This window comes from Salvelinus sp. IW2-2015, linkage group LG34 (assembly GCF_002910315.2).
Source record: "Salvelinus sp. IW2-2015 linkage group LG34, ASM291031v2, whole genome shotgun sequence".
NCBI classification, from domain to species: domain Eukaryota; kingdom Metazoa; phylum Chordata; class Actinopteri; order Salmoniformes; family Salmonidae; genus Salvelinus; species Salvelinus sp. IW2-2015.
Genome location: NC_036873.1, coordinates 7,578 through 30,855, shown reverse-complemented (window position 1 = coordinate 30,855; position 23,278 = coordinate 7,578). Strand labels below are relative to the sequence as shown.

General features: G+C 39.6%; 2 protein-coding genes across 2 annotated transcripts in view; both read right to left on the bottom strand.

Moving 5' to 3' along the window:
• Positions 1 to 15,689, bottom strand: part of LOC139023676 (interferon-induced very large GTPase 1-like) — a 209,864-nt gene extending 194,175 nt beyond the window's left edge. The window contains exons 1-4 of the mRNA XM_070437239.1: positions 15,430 to 15,689; positions 15,079 to 15,345; positions 14,592 to 14,861; positions 2,357 to 2,626 (exon numbers count right to left, since the gene is read on the bottom strand). Coding sequence (XP_070293340.1) covers positions 2,357 to 2,626; positions 14,592 to 14,861; positions 15,079 to 15,268 — 730 coding nt within the window. The 5' untranslated portion in view covers positions 15,269 to 15,345; positions 15,430 to 15,689. The remainder of the gene's footprint in view (positions 1 to 2,356; positions 2,627 to 14,591; positions 14,862 to 15,078; positions 15,346 to 15,429) is intronic.
• Positions 1 to 23,278, bottom strand: part of LOC111958495 (interferon-induced very large GTPase 1-like) — a 149,903-nt gene that overhangs the window by 124,615 nt on the left and 2,010 nt on the right. The window contains exons 2-5 of the mRNA XM_024134812.2: positions 21,013 to 21,253; positions 16,788 to 16,898; positions 16,056 to 16,353; positions 15,882 to 15,930 (exon numbers count right to left, since the gene is read on the bottom strand). Coding sequence (XP_023990580.2) covers positions 15,882 to 15,930; positions 16,056 to 16,353; positions 16,788 to 16,898; positions 21,013 to 21,116 — 562 coding nt within the window. The 5' untranslated portion in view covers positions 21,117 to 21,253. The remainder of the gene's footprint in view (positions 1 to 15,881; positions 15,931 to 16,055; positions 16,354 to 16,787; positions 16,899 to 21,012; positions 21,254 to 23,278) is intronic.

Here is a 23,278-nt window from a genome sequence, read left to right as displayed (position 1 = left end):
CTTTGTTTTTATTATTAGCAGGTTGTGTAAAAAAATATTTATTCCCTTTTTGAGATACAATTTTAAGGCAGCAAAATGTGGAGCAACGGTGCTGTGTCTCTGCTAAATTGTTGAAGCCATGCCCAAAAAAATATATATGAATGAAAAGAATGCTGTGATTATGAAAACTTTCCACAATAACAAAGTGTTTAACACTGTACTACTGATAAAGTTAAAGCAAGCAGAGGCAGATCAACTCCTTGACATAATTACTCACAGGAATGGAAGAAAGCAAGAATTCAGATATTATAAAAATTGTTTATTGATTTAAGCACCAAACAGCATGATGAGATCCAGGATGCATCTTTACCTGGGGAAGTTCTCCCCACATTCTGAAATTGCATTTTTGTCCCCCACAGTTTTATCATTGGACTGTGATACAAAACGAGTTAACGGTGTGCTTTAGGAACATGTGGACGCCTCAGAGCGGTCAGGTAGGCTGTTTGAAGTGTTTATCCGACTGGAAAAAGAAAATATTTATAATAATATTATGTCCCCCCCTGATGAGATCTGGGGAATTCACCATCATATGTGACTCGTTTCAGGAAACTAGGCCTATGTAGCGTGTCACTACTTCACAGGAGAGCCATTAGAACAGAACCTCTTTTTTATTAAAATGTGTTTTTTGGCAGAAATGCCTTCTAGAACATGTAAACTTTCATGTGACTTAATAACAAACGTGTATGCCATCTGCAAATACTAATAAAACTGTTAAATTATGAGCCTGATTTAAAACTGTTAAATTATGAGCTTGGTTTAAAACTGTTAAATTATGAGCTTGGTTTAGCCACAGAAAAAGTTCCCACTAGCTAACCTTCCCACTAGCTATGATTGGCTGAGATAATGAGGGGGCTGGACATGCCGAGAGATTAGTTCGGATTGGTCAGCCATGTTGTCTATACTTTTGTCTATTTCAGCTGGTCAGTATGTGTAGGTAATCCTGTCTAACGCAGCTTTAAAAAAATATATATTGCATAGTAGAACTGCATAAGTGTTGATCTCCACTTTCTGGAGGACCGAGTTTTGAAATCAGTGGAATTCGAGTATGATAGCTAAGGAGATGGAGAAAACATCTGTCTGGATTACATCTTCAAACTAAGGGCAACCATGGCATCCGCGACAGAGGGAGAAGCGTCCATCCGTGTATACAGGTAAGGTAGTCTAGCTAGCTACATTTTCAGAAAGTATACATTTCCAATTTTGTCTGAAAGTTGTTTTCATTTCAAGTTAAAGTGTACTGTTAGCTAGCTAGCTAATGTTAGCTGGCTGTCTCGCTGGCTAACATTACGTGTATGATCTGTGTAGTAATATTATTCGTATCTCAGAGGCATTTGCTTTGCTAGTTATAGCATAATGTTAGCTAGCTAACATTGAACCTGGTTGGTTAGCTACCTGCAGATTGATGCAGGGTAGTAAGGTCATGAGTTGGGATTATGGTTCATTGTTTATCTAGCTAGCTACATGTCTTAACAAAAAACTCCACTATGCAAGTATCCATTTCAATAGAATGTTCATGATGTCACTGCGACATGACAGCTGTTGATAGACGTAGCTGATAGACGTAAATTCACTCTGGCTATCTACTCCGATTTCAGAGCACTCTCGTCTGAGTGTGCCAGATTGCAGAATAACTGAAGAATATACGAACGCTCAACACCCGTTGAAAATGGCCGTTGTCAGTAAACGTTGGCAATTTCTTTTAAATGTAATTGTTGCCAGCAGCACATTTGCAGTCACCAATGCTCTGGATAACATAAAAACAGTCTAACCAGCTCTGCTAGGGGGAGTAAAATGGTCAGAGTGAGCTGTTCTCTCAATTGTGTCTGGAAGTAGCTAGCAAGCTTGCCAACATTAGCCAGTTATCTTGGGTGCTGTTGTTAGGACAGAACGCTCGGATAAAACCTTAAAGAGATGGTTGGGGCTAAAGCTTAAGAGGGTGTGACCGATGCTGAATGGGTGTAGACAAAGAAGAGCTCTCCAGTAGGTACCAAATGATTCAAAGGCCATTTTCTCAAAAGTGAGGTTACAAGTTTATCAACTTTCAAAGCAGAATTACTTTCCCATTGTTCCTCAACTGTAGTGTATGATATACTGTTTTCTAGCCCTGAGTCTCTACTTTTATCAAATGTAAAAAAACACAATTTTAAATGTTGCTACATAGGACTGAATCGAGCCGGTCGGTCGGTCACACATATTTCTTATCAGGGAAAATACTGTACCTTCACATCCCATGCTGACATCCATTATGATTTGTGTATTTACATGTGAGTCATTTTGATAACACCTGACTTAATACTTAAGTATTTTACTTCCTTACCTGTGGTGAGGGTTGTTAGCACCAGTTGACTTTGCTTCTCATTTTCCAGCACAGTGCAGACAGTGACTGAGTATTCAGTAGCAGGTTTCAGGTCAGAGAGAGTGACGCTGTGTGAAGATTTGACAGTGATGTGTGGTTCTGTCCCGGTACAGTGGTAGGAGATCTGGTAATGATGTTGGGTTTGGTCCAATCCTGGTGGCTGGCTCCAGCTAACAGTAGCTGATGTGGTGTCCACTGAGTCAACATTCAGTTGGTCTGGAGCAGGAAGTACTAAGGGAAAATACATTATTGTCAGGGCTACAGTTTAACTCCAGAAATATACTACAGGAGGAAAAGTAGAAGAAGAGTAGTCGAAAAGTAGAAATGCCAGCTTGAGATTCCTTTTGATGTGGGAAGAATAAAGCTCAAAACAGAACACAACAGAAGTTGGATTTGTAAGAGAGTGAACGTTATTGATAATAAGGGTTAAATGGAGAAAATCTGACCTCCGATATGAAAATGGATGGCCCTCCCTTCAGCAAAATATATTTTACCTAAACCCTGCCTGTACGCTTGAAGAAAATGTGACCCCCCAATATACCCAAAATAATAATTAAGTAGATAGGAGAAAACATGTGTACCGTTTACCCTCAGTTATTGGACTGACCAGAGCGCCATATATGCAGTTTTAGAAACTGTTCTTCATCCTGTAAGCATTACATGGCAATGCAGGAAATATGACATCACACAGGGCTGCAGGCCAGAAGGTTGTTGGTTCACAGACCACCATGGATAAGAGTAGGGGTGGAAATATCTCCTTTATAGTAAAAGCATTGCATAATTCTATCATCATAACTGCAGGTCAGAGAAAAAAATGGCCTTTTATAAAAGTTCCATGCAATTCTACATCATTTTACATATTAGCTGAATCTTTTTTAATACCACACAAGGTACAGAATTGACATGCTAAGAATAGACAGAGAGATAGGCCTGTGTTCATCTTATACTATTTCTCCAATGCCAAATCAGTGCGTCTCATTTGCAATGAAACTGTCCCTGTTTGCAAATCATTCAATCTGAGACGTCATTAGGAAGGAATATCAGCATGGTACTTTCCAAAGTTAGTACTACCTTTCCACCCCAGACAGAGTAGGCCGACCGACAGAGAAAACTGTAAGCTTTAACTGCTGGCTACTCTTCTTCAATTGCTTAACCCAACATAAGTAGGTCATAAGTGTTTCCCTAAAAGCTGTCTGGGTTTAAAGATCATCTATTATACAGAAAGAGAATAGCTTAATCAATTAATAGTGGCATAATTGACTACTTCCCAAGCAAAGTCTAGAGTTTGTCTCCTCAGCTATAGGTTGTAGCTCAGCCTACACTGTAAAAAATTATTCAGGGGCTTAGTAAATATTACTCCAAAACATCTATAATTTTCACCCAAAAATGCAGGTTACTGGTTTTATTTCAATATTTCAATAGAGCACTTAATTTGTGTGTTCAAAAAGCATGATATTCTAAAATGTAAATGTGATACAATATACTCCAAAATATAAACTATTATTTGTGAATATAACCAACAACCTAAGACATTTATGTAAGATCTACATGCTGCATCTGTCTCATATCTTGTCTGGACATAAATTTGTGTGGAACTTGAGGTTGGACGGTGGACAAGCGCCAACGACAAAGTCTGGGAAAAATGCTGACTAAATCAAGCTCTCAATCCACAAGTACAGCAGGTWAGTGTAGGTAAGGACCAAACTATATGTGAATGTTGACAAATGAGCTACCRTCTTTCCACCTAAAGCCAAGTCATTGCGGTGCAGTCCAAATAAACTATAATTCAAACATTACTATTTTATTGAAATTGGAAATGSCCTGTATATGTGTAGAATTCCAGGTGAAGCTGGTTGATAGAATGCTAAGAGTGTGCAAAACTGTYATCAAGGCAAAGGGTGGCTACTTTGAAGAATCTAAAATCAAAAATATATTTGKATTTGTTTAACACTTTTTTGGTGTCTACGTGATTCCTTRTGTTATTTCATAGTTTTKATGTCTTCACTATTATTCTACAATKTAGAAAAWWGTAAAAATAAAGAAAAACTCTGGAATGAGTATTTGTGTCCAAACTGTTAACTGGTACTGTATATATATTTATTTGCCCCATCTCCATGAACTAATACATTGCGGAGGCCTAGACTAAAAGCCAATTTATGCTTGATCCGAAATATGGTTGGAGGTTCCATATGGAGGCTGTGACGCAATTGCGGAGTCCCAGAGGCATGCAGAGGCCAAATCGAGCTCTGTACCGCATCRCCATTTKSTAACAATGCAGAGGGCTCTGTATAACTTTGCATTGACATGATTGCGCTGTAGGTGGGGGCGGTACTTTTCCTGTAGAAAACACAAACTCACTACCTTGACAACAGCTCTGCACTGCTCCACGACATGCAAGAAGTATGAATGCCCCRACCTGCTGAGGCTGTATCACCTATCAGTCACCTTAAATGCTGCATCACCAATGCAGAAGTCRGATTGACCATGCACCCAGATACACAAGGGCCCTTCTCTAACCAGAATGGGCTCTCTTCTGCCAATTAGTGCACATTCATTGTTTAATAACTTAATTGCGTGAATTGTTTSCGTTTGATTGTTRGTCTATATCAATACCCCATTACCTATWTCGGYARTAGTACATTTACCGTTAATTYCTATCATTTCAYATCTACAATGTTTGTTACTTTGSTTATGRTAATTTCTGTTAATGCATTCAATATTATTCCAGTYTTCTTGTTATCATTGTCRRAGTGGACACATTGTTTGCTGAGTGCACAACCTACACTACACTTGTGAGAAACAAGTTTATGGTTTATTTATTCAACTGACCAGTTTTGTCAATTTAGTCATTGTCTTGTGTTTGAAGCGYTCCTGTCAATGTTGAGTTAGGACCCGCACGCATAGAAGAAGGCTATAGGCTACCTGGGCTGCGCGTTAATGTAGGTATATAAATGTGCTCATTTGGGGACCACCACTAATGGCCTGTGGAGCTTTTCAAAGTAMTGTTTTCTTCACCTCAAACAGCAAGCAAACGAAGTCTGTTTTTACATCCATCTAGAATTACAATAGTTCCTTATTGTMTGTGAAACATCTTTCCAGCTCTCTCCCTTTCGATAACCACTCAGCTTGAAACATAAAAATGTTATGCTCTGATCCAGTGGAAACGTCATAAGATAGGCCTACCTGATTACTTCTTAGCAGTGCTTGACTTAGACTGAAATAGGTTCGTGCGGGTACTGTTTATAGTTAGGTGCAGAAGCGCTACAATACTTTTGAGCTAWTATTCTATAAGAGGAACAGGAGCTCAAGCAGTAGAACATTTGAGGTGCTGGTACTCAACTCCTGCTTAAGTCAAACACTGCTTCTTATCCCTTGCGCAAAYAGCCTACAGCTGTGTCTTTCCCGAGTTCACCGGAAACTCTGAGGGCCCAGAATATTTTATACAAATTAGCTAGGCCAAGCTTCAGACCAAACCCAAGTTATTAGTKGATAMAATGGTTCAAGTTYGTAGYAGWCCAGYCATGKGTAGCCAATGTGATTTACAGGATATTTATTTTTATCAGGATATTTTCTACCTGCAGGCTGCAATGTTTTTATTTGTTGGCTTTATGTAGGCTATTTTTACATAGTTGGCAATGGCAATAGAAGTTACTTTTYTAGGTTTTAATTTAGATTTGGATACAATTTTGATTRACCACATGACTTTGAGCTATGTAGACTTTATTATAAATTAAATKAAACTGTTTCATGAACATGTGTATTTGAAAAGCCTAACTGGCACTCAGATCGGTAGAAATGGTAATATAAATTGGCATTCCACATGAGAAAGGTTGCAGAGTCCTGGTGTAGCCTATTACTGGCAACTTCARAAGAGTAWTGKCAGAATCTGAAAAAGCCGKCAGAAGAACAGTTGGGTCAGGTTTTTTTCTTGCGGTTATCTAGATCTCTGGCGCCCTCCATAAGCTCAATGCATGTAGTTGAKTTTATTAAAATATTTCAATCCATTGGTCGAATCCATTGGTCGAAAGAACAGMYGACATTCGGTCGACCAAGATTTTTTGTTGTTGGTCCTAATTGATTTTAATCAAAACATTTCTTCACCAGGTGATGACCCATTCAAGGATGTTGCTGTTAACAAATCAAATCAAATGTTATTGGTCACATTCAAGTGGTTAGCAGATGTTATTGCTGGTGTAGCGAAATGCTTGCTTAACTTCCATCTATCCATGTTATCCTAAATTTATTTTAAGGTATGTGGGTGAATTCAGATAATGTCAATGTCTGTCACTGTAGTTAATTTTAGGGCTAGCAACATTAACAAGGTATCTTAGTCTTTTACACAATACATTATTGTAAAAACTGCTTAGGCAGTTTTTTTTTTTTATATAGTAGTATGCCCCATACTGACAGTCAGCATTTCCTTCCCCCTGGGATGTAAGACCTGCCACTTTGTCTCATATGAGATGGAAGACCTGCCACTTTGTCTCATATGAGATGGAAGACCTGCCACTTTGTCTCATCCAAACAAACTGAWCTTCTGAAGCGCTRTAGACWGAGGCATGGACACAGTCAATCACTGCCTTGTCTCTATGAACATTGCTTTTGTTCCTTCAAAACACGGGAGTACCCTCAAGTAACAAAATCACTGCAGTCTCTTAAGTGTTGGCGAACGTGCCCTCAGTTTAGGTCTACACTGACATCTATTTAGTTAGCCATTCTCTGCAAGGCTGTTGATGTGAAGAAATATGGACATGGAAAGGTGCTAGAGCCACTTTTAAATAACCATGCACAATTAGAGGAGGAAGAATTTTTTTATTCCTGTGCTGGGAAAGATCCTTAAGGGCACTGTTTTTAGCATGACAGCAGAACAACTTGGAGCCCACTCCATTGGTGGATTTGTGGAAAGTTTTAGTGCATCATATATCTGCAGGTTCTGTTTGGGGGAGCTTTCTGAGCTCCAGGTAAAGGAAGGAAGAACTGGAGCATTTCAACCCAGAACAAAACRGCAACATTCTGAACATGTTCAACAGCTTTGTGAAATCCCACTTTAACACATTATTATGGTGTGAAAAAGCAGTGTGCGTTAACTGAAAAACTGAAATATTTTCACATGTTGTCTGGCTATCCAGCAGATGTGCTTCCTGGCTTTTTTGAGGGAGTCTTGCCTCTGAAGTTGGCATTGTGCTTAAATGTTTTAATCAAGAATACATATTTGACTCTGTTGGAACATAACAATATAATCAAACAGTTCCCATATAAGTGGAGTGATAAAACTGACTGCCCACAAACAGTTACATTGAACTCTTCAACTTGAAGGAGCTTTGGAGAAAACGTTCATGAAAACTGGGGCTTATGTCGTCTGCTTCCATTCATAATAGGAACAAAAATACSCGTTGGTGAACCATCACTGCATATAATATTGGACCTCAAAGATATTATTGAACTTGTGGTTGCCCCACTTCACACAGAAGAGACTATTTGGTACCTTGACAAAAAGATATCTGAGCACAGGCATAGATTCTTGAACATTTTCCCCCAGGAAAGACTTATCCCGAAGCATATTTTCATTGAACATTACCCACAACTGATAAAGGCATTTGGACCGCTTATAGCTTTGTGGACTATGCGCTTCCAAACTAAACACATTKTTTTAAAGCAAATTGTTAGACAGACCAAAAGCTTTTGAAACATTTTACTGTCTGTTGCAGCTAAGCATCAACTMTCTGTATGGCAYAGATGTTGTCAAACCTGCCCTCTCTGTCACAAATCTGTCCMCAGTGGCTTTAGAATGGTTTAAGAACGACATAAAAGAAGTGGTGCAAAGAMTATTTCCAGATGAGAAAMAMWAWTTCCTGCAATGGTACCATTTACTCTGTYGGAATAATCTTGACCCACGGGTCCACTGGAGGACTACYGGACTTTGTAGAAATACTCATAAAGATCATTGTTCATGGCAAACTTGCTTTTATTGTCAAGTGTCAGAATGCTTGGTAYAATGAGCACCTTAGGGGTTTTCAACCGGAATCCATAGAGAAGGTTAAAGTCCTTGAGCAAAAGGAATTGGCAGACATCTACCCAATAGCAACATACACTGTTAGGCCAAAGTCCATGGTCACCCTGAAGAGTCACATTTGTACAGAACTTTACTTACAATATGATAACTAACATGCCTTTTATTCTTGTTACACAGTTTTTTTCTTTATACAAGAGAAATCTCTGCCGGACTACGGGTCATGTTGGAGAACCCTGATATTCGGAAGCATGTATTGCCATCTGGAATACCTGCTACCGTTGCCAAACTTAGCTCAATTGTGCGAGAGACATTTCAGCTTCAAAGGGATGTTAGTCTACAGTACATGGACAGTGAATTTGGAGATCAGCTTTTCTCCTTGACGGATACTGATGACATTAAGGACAAAGACAACATCAAAGTGGTGTACCTTGACCCCCCACCCCCTCCACAGTTTTTAGTCTGAATGTACAAGAAGTTTTGGACACTAGCTCTACCATGCYATCGGATGACACCTGCTCCTCTGGGTCCCATGACACTGTGATATTGTCGTCTCCAGAGAGTACCTCATCCCAACGTTTACATCCTTGGCCATCTCAGTTTGAAATTCCTCGCTTTGCTTCCAACGCAGAATTTGTTCTTGAGGCAGCAAATGAAGCATACAGAAAGGATGGAACACTACTCAACAGTCCGGGTGTGAAATCCGACATCCTGGAGAGACTGTCTGAAAGTATATTCTAGTTTACAGCCTATCCTTCAAGTCTACTTATATGCCAAGTTGCAGAAGCCTTGGTACAAAAGCACCCGTGCCTTAAGGAGCCTGTGTCCTTCTCAGGCCTGTACGACTGGCAATGCAGCCTGAAGTAGAAAATGGGCAATTACAGAGCAAAACTGAGAGTAATCAGATTCCCAGAGCTGGATGTGAACTCTATGAAGAGAAAACCAACAGACAAAAGAACTCAGTTCAAGAACGTAAAAAAGCAGAAGGCAGAGGCCCCTTGGTGAGACAGCTACTAGAGAAGGAGCAGTAGAGCTACTCAGCAAAGTAGAAAAACAAGGCAAAAGTGTGAGTGAAAAAATGGCCTTCTCACATATATATATATATATATWTWTTTTTTTTACCTTTATTTAACTTGGCAAGTCAGTTAAGAACAAATTCTTTTTTACAATGACGGCCTACCTACAGGGTCAGGCCCTGGAGCAAATTAGGGTTAAGTGCCTTGATCAAGGACACCGACAGGCTTTTCACCTTGTCGGCTCGGGTATTCAAAGCAGCGAACTTTCGGTTACTGGCCCAACGCTCTAACCGCTAGGCTACCTGCCGCCCTAAAATAGAAGACAAGATGTCGTGCAGAGCCCTCTTGTGAGTGGCTTCAAAGACATGACCAGCTCTGTTCCAGCATACTCAGGTAAAATTACACTAAAATTATAATGGTAAATAATCAATGTAAAGATTGATGATGATTATTTGCCAGGGAGGGGCTGAACCCATGACTGAGCAGTTTTGTGTTTCTATATAAACCCTTTAAGTTTCTGCATTATTTGAGCACTCAATCGATTCACCCTCTAGGTGTGTTGCATTGACCTGCTCCCTTGTTAACAAGATATTAATAAATATTTAGTTTAAGTATAACTCTGACTTGTGTGAAACGTTTGTCTCTCCTCATTTGATCATTTAGAATTACCACCACAGTATGCACTCAAGAGACATTCACAATACCGTCAATAATTATATTTGGTGACATTTATTTAGTTGCCTGTAKTAAATACAACCATTTTTATTCCCGCATGACAGTGCAACACCATAGAGAAAAGAAGAGACTGGGTAATCTGTGGCCTGATCATATACCTCGGAGAAAGGGTCGAGGGCCTTATCAAGGAATACAAGGTTTTTTATTTTCTATTTCTATGTCCCTCTTCTCTCTCTCCCTCCCTTCTCTCCCTCAAGTCGCACAGCTTGATTTTGTGGATCTAGTTGACCTTGTCTATGTACATTTACTTTGTTTTTTTACAGGATGCTGACGACTACATAATCCAAGACGACTTTGCTCAGCATATGCTGAAGGTGTTCGTGGGGAGGGTTCAGTATTGGGATCCAGAGCATGGGATCTGTATTGAAGGAGCCAAGGTCCTGGCAGGTATTCCTAGTGTTGCACAGGCATGTATCTTGCTTATGGGCCTTATCTATTGCTTAAACCTAAGCTCCCCCAAACAACTGATATACACCTTTTGAGATGTTCCAGAAAGTCTTCTTGGAAATAGATACATTGAACACCTCCCACAAGGTCCAAACTCTGAGGACCAAGTTACTCACCTAAATCGGGGGTTCCCAAAACCATCTACCCAACCCCATGTGCTTGTTTTTTGATATGCCAAGGACCAATAGTAAACTCTGGTGGTTGGGAAACGCTGGCCTAAATGGCAAGAATATAACGTTGAAGGTGCAGCTTTTACCTAGGCAACCGAAGACTCAAATCATAGACTGTATCAGTATGCTGTTCAGTGTTTAGTTTTCACTGGTATTTCTCTAGTCAACTCAGTGTGTTCTGCTTTGGTAAGCCATCGATCGGGTGCATATATTTCATGGTACGTTTTTGCTACAGCACCTTGCTAAAACAAGGAGCAACAAAGTTGAATCATGTTGTAAAGAGTCCTGTTAATGGGGAAAGCAGATGTTCTTCCCATAACACTAACTAAGCTACCCCAAAGAACTGAAATATACCTTTGAGGTGGAGATCCTGGCCTAAATGGCAAGTGTACAATTTTGAAGGTGCGTTTGCCTAAGACTTTAATCAGATGTGATGTTTGGTTTTTACTGTTTGCTGATATTTCTGTCACGTCAGTTTGCATTGTTTTCAATCAGCCCTACTTGAATCTTTCAAATGTTTTGCGCAGCATAAAAGAGTTCAATGCTTAATAAAAAGTTTTATGTTAAATACAAAGTTTACTTGAACTAAAAGACTGGACAGCCTTTTGAGTTTGCAAATAGGTTGTTTCCTGCAGAAGGGTAATAGTGGTGCCTAACAATACTATTCAACCTTATTCAGGATATATTTATCATTTAGTAATTTGGGTGAATTATCAGAAGGATCAGAACCATCTGCTTTCATCCCACCTTCATGGAGAAGCTGGACCAATACAAGCCAAGACTGTTGTCCTTGAGGAGGTTCTTTAACCAAATGGGCAGTAAAAGTTACAAAGGGCCAATCCTAAATCATCCCCTAAACCCTACGCACTTGTGAAGATCTGAGAGGATTTGATTGATGATTGATTATACACAATATGGCGTAACTACGATGATTGATTATACACAATATGGCGTAACTACCAACTAGAAAGGCAAGGAGGAGTTATTATCAGATTAATAACAACTGTCAAATCTTCTCAGTTCTCCACAAGTGCAGAGTCTCTGGTTTGGGTGATGAGTTGGTATTGGGCCTAACTTAGCCTGCTCATATTTGTTTAAAATCGCATGATGAACATTATTGTAACATCAGTTTCATTAAAAACACTCATCTTGTTTACTATAAAACATGACGTTTTCACATATGTTGACGTTGGGAAGCTGCTAGAGGACAAATGAGGTTGAAAAGTTATGAAATGTCCCTTTTGTTGACATTACCACTGAAAAGTAATTATTTGGCCAGTTGTTTTCTTTTGCAGAAACACATTGCACTTAAACTTAACTAATTGCAATTAGTTAAGTTTAAGTGCAATGTGACTAGGGTGGGCATTCTAGTTTCTTTATTTCTATGTTTTCTATTTCTTTGCTTTTGGCCGAGTGTGGTTCCCAATCAGAGGCAGCTGTCTATCGTTGTCTCTGATTGGGAATCATACTTAGGCAGCCTTTTTCCCCACCTGTGTTTTTTGGGTAGTTGTTTTCTGTATAGTGTCTGCACCTGACAGAACTGTTTTGTTTTTTCATTTTGTTTGAGTGTTTTTGAGTAATAAAGAATTATGAACACTTACCACGCTGCGTTTTGGTCCATGCCTTCTGACGAGACGTTACAGCAATAGCGTGTTTTGTATATTTGTAATAGCAATTTGAAGTTATAGGAACCTAATTTAAAAATATTTTCTGAACCGGATTACCGTAAGTAACTAATCAGACGAATGAAGTAGATCCAATTTACAAAAAAAAATCTGTAAATTATCAAATTAAGTTATATCTAACCAATTTTTTAGATGCTGTAAGTTGTTTTCATTTAATATAACATTGTTTGTGAAACACTTAAAGCAAAGTATATTATACATACAAATACCTCAGGTTGGAAAAACTCAAAAAGCTCATGCTAATAATTTTTCAAAAGTAGAACAGGCACATTATTGTTTTAGTGAATGAATGTCAAAGAAACCAAACAATGATATCCCCATATGTCTTGGAGTCATATCTTTCCCGGGTATTTTACAGCTTGCTTCTAGCATAAAGCATCACGGCCCAAAGCACTCTTATAGATCACTTTATTTTTTATAAAACAATTATTTCACCTTTATTTAACCAGGTAGGCCAGTTGAGAACAAGTTCTCATTTACAACTGCGACCTGGCCAAGATAAAGCAAAGCAGTGCGACAAAAAACAACGCAGAGTTACACATAGGATAAACAAATGTACAGTCATAACACAATAGAACAATCTATGTACAGTGTGTGCAAATGTAATAAGATTAGGGAGGTAAGGCAATAGAAAGGCCATAGTGGCGAAATAATTACAATTTAGCATTAACACTGGAGTGATAGATGTGCAGATGATGAYGTGCAAGTAGAGATACTGGGGTGCAAAAGAGCAAAAAATAAATAACAATATGGGGATGAGGTAGTTGGGTGGGCTATTTACAGATGGGCCGTGTACAGGTACAGTGATCAGTAAGCTGCTCTGACAGCTGATGCTTAAAGTTAGTGAGGGAGATATAAGTCTCCAGCTTCAGTGATTTATATAATCATATGGTTTTATTTTCTTCAAAATCTTAATCTTAAAATGAAGACATTGAAATGAATTATATTTCAGGACCACAATGTAAGTTACTAGATTCTGGCTTATTGGGAGGTCAGTAACTCTGATAAATACATCATGGGCAAAAAACATATTTTTTTCAATAAAATGTATTGTAGTAGTAGCAAGCTATCAAAGTTGACCTTTGATTCTCCTGATCTTTGCGCTCTCCTCCTCAAACTGAACAGAACATAGGCTATAGGCTAGACCGCACGCAAAATAGTTTTTTTGGGGGGGACTAGGTCTAATAAAATAAAATAAATCAGAAGATGCCTTTGACTCTCCTCTTGAACTGCCACCATAGGCCTACTAACACACAGCACAGCAGCTGGTTAGGCAGGTCACGGGGGTTAGATATCCATCGAAGTGTGTAGTGCAGCTTAGTTTTATTTACACCATCCCAGCCGCTATGTTAGAAATAGAACTTTGCTCTGTGCTTCTCTGAGCATGCACTTCATAGCTTATAGCCTGTAGGCTATTGATCATTTGATTGAGACCACACTAAAAAGCCTATAGGCGTACTTGATATTGCACACCCAGCGGAGAATCAGAGATGAGGGGTGGAATCGGGCACACATTTATATATAGCATAATAAGCAACTAATTCTAAAAGACTGAGAAATATTGAACTGTAATCAATTACAAATTACATAACCCTCCCCTGGACTAGATTTGAAAAAAATTAAACCCTTGCCTTGGCTGAAATTGAAAAAGCATGACCCTACCCCGTTTTCCTCAAGCTAACCATTCTGTACATTTTAATCCATCCTGAATGTAATAAGAAATGAATAATTTMTGCTGTATACATTTAGTAACAGTGCTGTACAGGTTCTAAATTGTAACCGCTATGCCCCCAAAAAAAAAATGAAAAAAAAATTGTAATTCTAAATCCTCTCCACAATAACAAGTGTTTTAATACTGTACTACTGATAAAGTTAAAGAAATCAGAGGCAGATCAACTCCTTGACATGACGACTCACAGGAATAGAATCAAGCATGAATTCAGACACGATAAAAACAGATTTCAGCACCAATCACCATTATGAGATCTGGGGAATTCACCATCAAATATTTCTCATCAGGGAAGATACTGGACCGTCACGTCCCATGTTGACACATCCATTATGATTAGTTCATTTACATTAGTCAATTTGATAACTAATATTTAAGTATTAGTATTAATTTTACTTTCTTACCTGTGGTGAGGGATGTTGACACCTGTTCACTTTTCTTTCCATTTTCCAGCACAGTGCAGACAGTGACTGAGTATTCAGTAGCAGGTTTCAGGTCTGAGATCGTGATGCTGTGTGAAGATGTGGTAGTGATGTGTGGTTCTGTCCCTGGACACTGGTAGGAGATCTGATAATGATGTTGGGTTTGGTTCAATCCTGGCGGCTGGCTCCAGCTAACAGCAGCTGATGTGGTGTCCACTGAGTCAACAGTCAGCTGGTCTGGAGCAGGAAGTACTAAGGGAAAATACAGTATTGTCAGGGTTACAGTTTAACTCCAGAAATATACTACAGGAGGAAAAGTAGAATAAGGCCAGGGATAAACATGTCTGTAATTGCTTTTGATTTGGGAAGAAATAAGTTAAAAACAGAAGTTGATTTGTAATGTAACATAATGTCTGTTCTGGTTACTGGTAAAGAGATGAGCTGTAACAAGTTGAGGTAGATCTCTTACTAGTGCAGATGGTTGTAGAGACTGGTTCACTSTGTTCCCCATTCTTCAGCACAGTTGAGATGCTGACAGTGTACTCAGTACCAGGTTGCAGGTTTGAGAATGTGTTGTGGCAGTCTTTAGTATTCTCTGTGTTGAGGTCTGTTCCTGGGCTGCAGTAGGATATGAGGAAGCGCTGTGGGATTTTCTCCATCCCTTCAGTCTTTGTCCAGCTGAGAGTGAAGGAGGTATATTTCAAATGGTTTACCTTTAAGTCTCTGGGTGGGACCACTGGAACAAAAATCATGTTTTAACAAGATCCATAAAAAACAACAAAGTATGTCAATAAAATATGACTAAAACCAAACTCTTTACCTATGAATACAGATGCAGAGACCCATCTGCTTTGTYTTCCATCTTCTCCCTCTGTGGCCACACTGAACTGGTACTTTTCACCAGGTTTGAGACTGCTTATTTTAAGATGATACCCGCCTTTCACTCTTGATGAGCTTGTTTCTCCATCACATTCCCAGGTGACCCTGAACTTGTGRGATCCTTTAACCCCCTGAGGAGAACTCCAGCKCAGAGACACAGAGTCTGATGTCASCRACAGGAMCTGGATSTCACYAGGAGGGGGCAGCACTGGTGAAGGAATAATGAGAGAGAAAAACAGACTTTATTGACAATAAAATTACAAACACAAAGTGTATTATTCATCCCAGCAGTTAAGGGACAACAATTTATATCTTACTACATGTATCCTCTTAAATGTAGATTTAAATTTAAAAATATTGTTTGAGTCAGTTTATTCTGTGTTCCATACCTACCATCATCTGAGGACAGCATTGTGTGTTGGTCGCCATAACAACTCTTAGGCTGTGAAAACCAAAGAAAAAGTCAATCCTTTTTCTGAAACATGTTATTTTTCTCTTGAACACTTATTTATCCAGCAAATACTGTACATCAGGCAATGAAGAGAATGAAAACAAACCAGTAGTTACCTGTCTTCCAGCTTTCTTTTTCTCATGRGAGATCATATCATGTCCTTTGTGGTTTGTCTCTGCACACTGACTACAGATCAGCATCTGGTCTGTCCTGCAGAACACCTCCAGAGAACTGTAGTCATGTTGACAGAGTCTCTCCTCCAGGTCTCCAGTCACATCCACAAGTGTGTGTTTCTGTAGTTTAGGTACTGTATAGTGCTGTCTGATGTGGGTCTCACAGTAGGACACACTGCAGGTCAGACAGGACTTCACAGCTTGGACCTCAGAGCAGATATCACAAGGTACCTCTCCTGGCCTGGATGGGAATTGGAAATAACAGTTATTAAATACATTGATCACAAGAACCTGACCCATTCAGTTTAACACATAATGGCCTGATAATATAACACATAGTAACCTGATCATAACAAGTCAGTTAAGAACAAATTCTTATTTTTACACCGGCCAATGCCGGACGATGCTGGGCCAATTGTGCGCCGCCATATGGGACATCCAATCACGGCCGGTTTTGATACAGTCTGGAATCGAACCAGGGTGTCTGTAGTGACGCCTCTAGCACTGAGATGCAGTGCCCTAGATCCCCCCCGGAGCCCAAAACTTTCTGATAACTATCCGTTATCATGATGTGTATTTTTGCTTTACATTAAGTCACATATATTTTATTTTACGAGGTTAGCATTATTACAACATAGGCCTGTATTTACAGCTAGGTGCACATCAGAATCTCACCCTTTGTTTCGTAGAGAGTCTGCTCCTTTGAAATTATGAGGGAAATCCATGGATTCGCCACTCTTCATTGATATGCCAGAGGAAATAGACTCTGCTCTCTCTGGAGGGCCCCTAGTAGTATAAGACCTTCACACAAAACACACAAAAAAAGAATAAAACAGTAAATACTAAACAAACCGAAAAATCCAATAATACAATAATGTATTATATTCCTCTCTTCAACATAATAATGATCTGAAYCACCATAATGTGAATTTTAGCTTCTCTTCTTCTAGCCAACTACATGAATTAACAATCATTATAGGAACTTATTGACTTTTCCAGGTAGAACATAGAACGTAGAATCTGACTCTTCATTTTGCTGTAAGGTCCCCTCCTTGAAACATAGGGATATTCATTGATTGGTTACTGTTCATTAAAATATACAACCAGAGGAAAGAGACTGCTCTTTCAACGTGGCACCGTCATAGGATGCCACCTTTCCAACAAGTCAGTTCGTCAAATATCTGCCCTTATAGAGCTACCCTGGTCAACTGTAAGTGCTGTTATTGTGAAGTGGAGACGTCTAGGAGCAACAACGGCTCAGCCGCAAAGTGGTAGGCCAAACAAGCTCACAGAACGGGGCCACCGAGTGCTGAAGCGGGTAGCATGTAAAAATCGTTGGTCCTCGCTTGCAACGCTCACTACCGTGTTCCAAACTACCCCTGGAAGCAACGTCAGCACAACAACTCTTCTTCCGGAGTTTCATGAAATGGATTTCCATGGCCGACAGCCACACACAAGCCTAAGAACACCATGCGCAATGCCAAGCGTCAGCTGGAGTGATGTAAAGCTCGCCGCCATTGGACTCTGTAGCAGTGGAAACGCGTTCTCTGGAGTGATGAATCACGCTCCACCATCTGGCAGTCTGACAGACATATCTGGGTTTGGTGGATGCCAGGAGTACGCTACCTGCCCTAATGCCTAATGCCAACTGTAAAGTTTGGTGGAGGAGGAAAAATGGTCTGGGGCTGTTTTTCATGGTTCGGGCTAGGCCCCTTAGTTCTAGTGAAGAGAAATCTTAACCCTACAGTATACAATGACATTCTAGATGATTCTGTGCTTCCAACTTCGTGGCAACAGTTTGGGGAAGGCCCTTTCCTGTTTCAGCATGACAATGCCCCCTGTGCACAAAACGAGGTCCATACAGAAATGGTTTGTCGGGATTGGTGTGGAAGAACTTGACTGGCCTGCACAAAGCCCTGACCTCAACCCCATTGGACACCTTTGGCATGAATTGGGAAACGCTGACTACAGCCCAGGGCCTAATCGCCAACCTCAGTGGCCTGACCTCATAAGTAATGCTCTTGTGGCTGAATGGAAGCAAGTCCCACGCAGCAATGTTCCAACATCTAGTGGAAAGCCTTCCCAGAAGAGTGGAGATTGTTGTAGCGAGCAAAGTGTGGACCAACTCCATATTAATGTCCATGATTGTTGGAATGAGAATGTTCATGAGCAGGTGTCCACATACACTACATGACAAAAGTATCTACCTCAAATACCTTTACCTCTGCACATTGATCTGGTGGTATTTGGTACTTCCTGTAATATAGCTCCAGCATGTATCTGGTACTTCCTGTATATACAGTGGGGCAAAAAAGTATTTAGTCAGCCACCAATTGTGCAAGTTCTCCCACTTAAAACGATGAAAGAGGCCTGTAATTTTCATCATAGGTACACTTCAACTATGACAGACAAATCTAAGAAAAAAAAAATCCAGAAAATCACATTGTAGGATTTTTAATGAATTTATTTGCAAATTATGGTGGAAAATAAGTATTTGTCAATAACAAAAGTTTCTCAATACTTTGTTATATACCCTTTGTTGGCAATGACAGAGGTCAAAACGTTTTCTGTAAGTCTTCACAAGGTTTTCACACACTGTTGCTGGTATTTTGGCCCATTTCCTCCATGCAGATCTCCTCTAGAGCAGTGATGTTTTGGGGCTGTTGCTGGGCAACACAGACTTTCAACTCCCTCCAAAGATTTTCTATGGGGTTGAGATCTGGAGCCTGGCTAGGCCACTCCAGGACCTTGAAATGCTTCTTACGAAAGCCACTCCTTCGTTGCCCGGGCGGTGTGTTGGGATCATTGTCATGCTGAAGGACCCAGCCACGTTTCATCTTCAATGCCCTTTGCTGATGGAAGGAGGTTTTCACTCAAAATCTCACGATACAATGGCCCCATTCATTCTGTTCCTTTACACGGATCAGTCGTCCTGGTCCCTTTGCAGAAAAACAGCCCCAAAGCATGATGTTTCCACCCCCATGCTTCACAGCAGGTATGGTGTTCTTTGGATGCAACTCAGCATATTCTTTGTCTCCTCCAAACACGACGAGTTGAGTTTTTTACCCAAAAGTTCTATTTTTGGTTTCATCTGACCATATGACATTCTCCCAATCTTCTGCTGGATCATCCAAATGCTCTCTAGCAAACTTCAGACGGGCCTGGACATGTACTGGCTTAAGCAGGGGGACACGTCTGGCACCTGGCAGGATTTGAGTCCCTGGCGGCGTAGTGTGTTACTGATGGTAGGCTTTGTTACTTTGGTCCCAGCTCTCTGCAGGTCATTCACTAGGTCCCCCCGTGTGGTTCTGGGATTTTTGCTCACCGTTCTTGTGATCATTTTGACCCCACGGGGTGAGATCTTGCGTGGAGCCCCAGATCGAGGGAGATTATATCAGTGGTCTTGTATGTCTTCCATTTCCTAATAATTGCTCCCAAGCAGTTGATTTCTTCAACCAAGCTGCTTACCTATTGCAGATTCAGTCTTCCAGCCTGGTGCGGTCTACAATTTTGTTTCTGGTGTCCTTTGACAGCTCTTTGGTCTTGGCCATAGTGGAGTTTGGAGTGTGACTGTTTGAGGTTGTAGACAGGTGTCTTTTATACTGATAACAAGTTCAAATACAGGTGCCATTAATAACAGGTAACGAGTGGAGGACAGAGGAGCCTCTTAAATAAGAAGTTACAGGTCTGTGAGAGCCAGAAATCTTGCTTGTTTGTAGGTGACCAAAATACTTATTTTCCACCATAATTTGCAAATAAATTCATTAAAAATCCTCAAATGTGATTTTCTGGATATTTTTTTTTCTCATTTTGTCTGTCATAGTTGAAAGTGTACCTATGATGAAAATTACAGGCCTCTCTCTATCTTTTTAAGTGGGAGAACTTGCAACAATTGGTGGCTGACTAAATACTTTTTTGCCCACTGCTAGCTCCACATTTATCTTGGTACTAGCTTATCTGTATATGAGCTCCACTTTATCTGGTACTTCCGTATATAGCTCCACATTTATCTGGCACTTCCTGTATATAGCTCCACATTCATCTGGTACTTCCTGTATATAGCTCCACATTTATCTGGTACTTCCTGTATATAGCTCCACATTTTTCTGGCACTTCCTATATATAGCTCCACATTTATCTGGCACTTCCTATATATAGCTCCACATTCCTGCTGGTACTTCCTGTATATAGGCTCCATTTTTGTGTATTTTATTTGATTCTATTGTTACTATTTTATTAAATGTTTTATTTTATTATCATTTTTAATAAAAGCATTTCRTTATTTGTATTATTAATTTTAAAGCTCTGTATCCTTGGGAAGGGCTCGTAAGCAAGCATTTCTTGGTAATACCAGTTGTATTCGGCGCATGTAACAAATACAATTATATTTGATTTGAACTACCACTGGCCCTTGATTTGTCCACACAGTCATTTATGATTAGAATTAAAGCAATTAAAACATCCCATCATGCTTAGGGTCATTATAGGGGCGGCAGGTAGCCTAGCGGTTAAAAGCGTTGGTTTGAATCCCGAGCCGGCAAGGTGGACAAATCTGCCGTTCTGCCCTAGAGCAAGGCAGTTAACCCCTGAACCACAACTGCTCCCCGGGCGCCAATGACGTGATGTTGATTAAGGCAGCCCCCCACACCTCTATGATTCAGAGAGGTTGGATTAAATGTGAAAGACACATTTCAGTTGAATGTATTCAATTATGCAACTGATCTAGGTTTCCCCTGGAATAAAGWKTTCTGTTTACTATGTAACTTACTATGCAGTAACTCAGTATCTTTCATAGAAATCAGATGAATATATTATATTTGAGAGGAATTAATGGTTAAAATCCTCATGTTAATCTATTACAAAATTATAATATTAAACTTTTCAACAAGCACACACACACCTCATATCAGGGTCCATGGTCTCATCAAGATCCTTGTATGGTGACCCATCCTTACATCTTTCTTTATAGATGGCTCCACCCTCAGCCCCCTGATGATAACTCATTATAACTCTCAGAGAGGAGACCTCACAATCCTGCAGTGGACTGGTCTAGTCCCATATCAATCTGATGATAACTCATTATAACTCTCAGAGAGGAGGTCTCAGAATCCTGAAGAGGACTGGTCTGGTCCCATATCAATCTGTAAATAAGAAGAGTAAATAGCATTATATTAAAACGTTTAAACACAAAAGCAGAGTAGAACAACTGTTGACCTGCTGTGCTGGGGATGTATGACATTATAATGATATTCTGTAAAGCATTTTGCACCGAATGCAATTGTGAAAAGCACTATAGGCAGAAAAAGTGTTTATGAACAATAGCATTGCTTATTTTTATTATTATTTATAAATAAAATATTTAACCCAGCAATATAGCCAAGGTTACCCAGTAAAGGTTTATCCCTCTTGATATGCATAATTATAGTCATTATATAATTAGGTTATTACGCTGTCTTTTTCTGTCATCATCTTTTAGGAAATTGTATTGGCCTTGGCTGGACACGATCTACCCCATCCTGGCAATGGCTAGATGGATTACATCTTATGTCAAATTGACTTCAAACTTGTTTGTCTTTTTGAATCTTAGTTAACCCTGAGCCTTTTCCTAACCTTAACCTAATTATCGTAACCTACTACGTTAATTATCCTAATCTGTTGTGTAATTTCTCCTAACCTTCTAACAAAGAGTCACTCCTGGTCAATTCTGACATAAACTGTATCCCTTCTAGACACCACGCCCTAACCATTGAAAATGATCGTGGCCTCTAGTGGCCAAAAGGCTGCGTTAGCATGGGCTGCGACATTGAAGATTCCCCACCTTCCTATTTGGAGAAAGAAGTTGAAAAATCGGGCCTGTATTATATATGTTTCGTTGAATAAGAATCGACTCCCAAAGAATCTTACACCTGACTTTAATAATAAAAACATGAACCTACCATTTCTCCTGCTGACTTGCAAGTCGAAAACCTTGGGCTGAAGCCACAGAAAGAGAGAAAAGCTGTCGAATTTACTTTCAGTTTCTAACCGGAAAGAACTTAGACAAACAACTCCCGCATAAAAAAAAAAACAGGTCTACGTTTTCTAAGACGCAGAATATGTAATTCTAATACTGAAATATTTGTGATGTCAAATATTGATAGGGTCAAATTAATTCAAAACATATGGAAATTAACACGACACATCTTGATACATGTTTGTATTGGCATACGCCGCAAACTCTATAAAGAAAATTGTCCACTAAAATGATTTGATCATGTGTGAATATGTCTTCAGCTCGTGGTTATTAAATGCAGTGAAGATACAAACAAGCATAGATCAGAAAACATTATACAGTAAGGAAGGTGGGATATATGTATACTAAAATTATTTGATCATGTGTGAATATGTCTTCAGCTCGTGGTTATTAAATGCAGTGAAGATACAAACAAGCATAGATCAGAAAACATTATACAGTATTACATTTTTATCATATTTTGTAATTCCTGTGATAGTTGTAATCATCTTTTGTTCTCTAGGTGGAGACAGAGGACTTTGTAGTGCTGATGGGTCCCGAGACCTTAGCAAAGACGGAAATGAAAGAGTGAAGGGACGCTTTCAGAGGTACATAGGCACGGGAAGTAGTTTGGGGGTGCTGCGATGGGGGGAATAAACTGAACACATTAGGGCATTTAGTTATTTAAGAACAGTAATTTGTCATAAAATAATATTCATTTGTTGAGGTTGGTTGATACTTCATCTAATGTGTGTAAATCTTTAGAATGTGTCCATAGATAGTCCTTAGACGAACTGTAAATCAAAACCAACCAGCAAACCCAGCAACCACCAACCAGTCAAAACAATGACAGATGGTAATGTTACAGACTTCAGTTGTACACAGCATTGACCTTGTTTACTACTTCCCTCTCTCAGCCTCTTGAAACATCTTATGGTGTAATGGCTTGTTATACTGCACTGTAACAGGAACAGGCAATGCAGAGACACAAGTCAAAGTCAGAACATTGACTGATATACACAGTGTACAAAAAACCTTAGGAATACCTTCCTAATATTGATTTGCAGCCCCCTTTTGCCCTCAGAAAAGCATCAATTTGTCGGGGCATGGACTCTACAAGGTGTTGAAAGCGTTACACAAAAAAAAAGAAAAGAAACATAAAATAAAACATAAC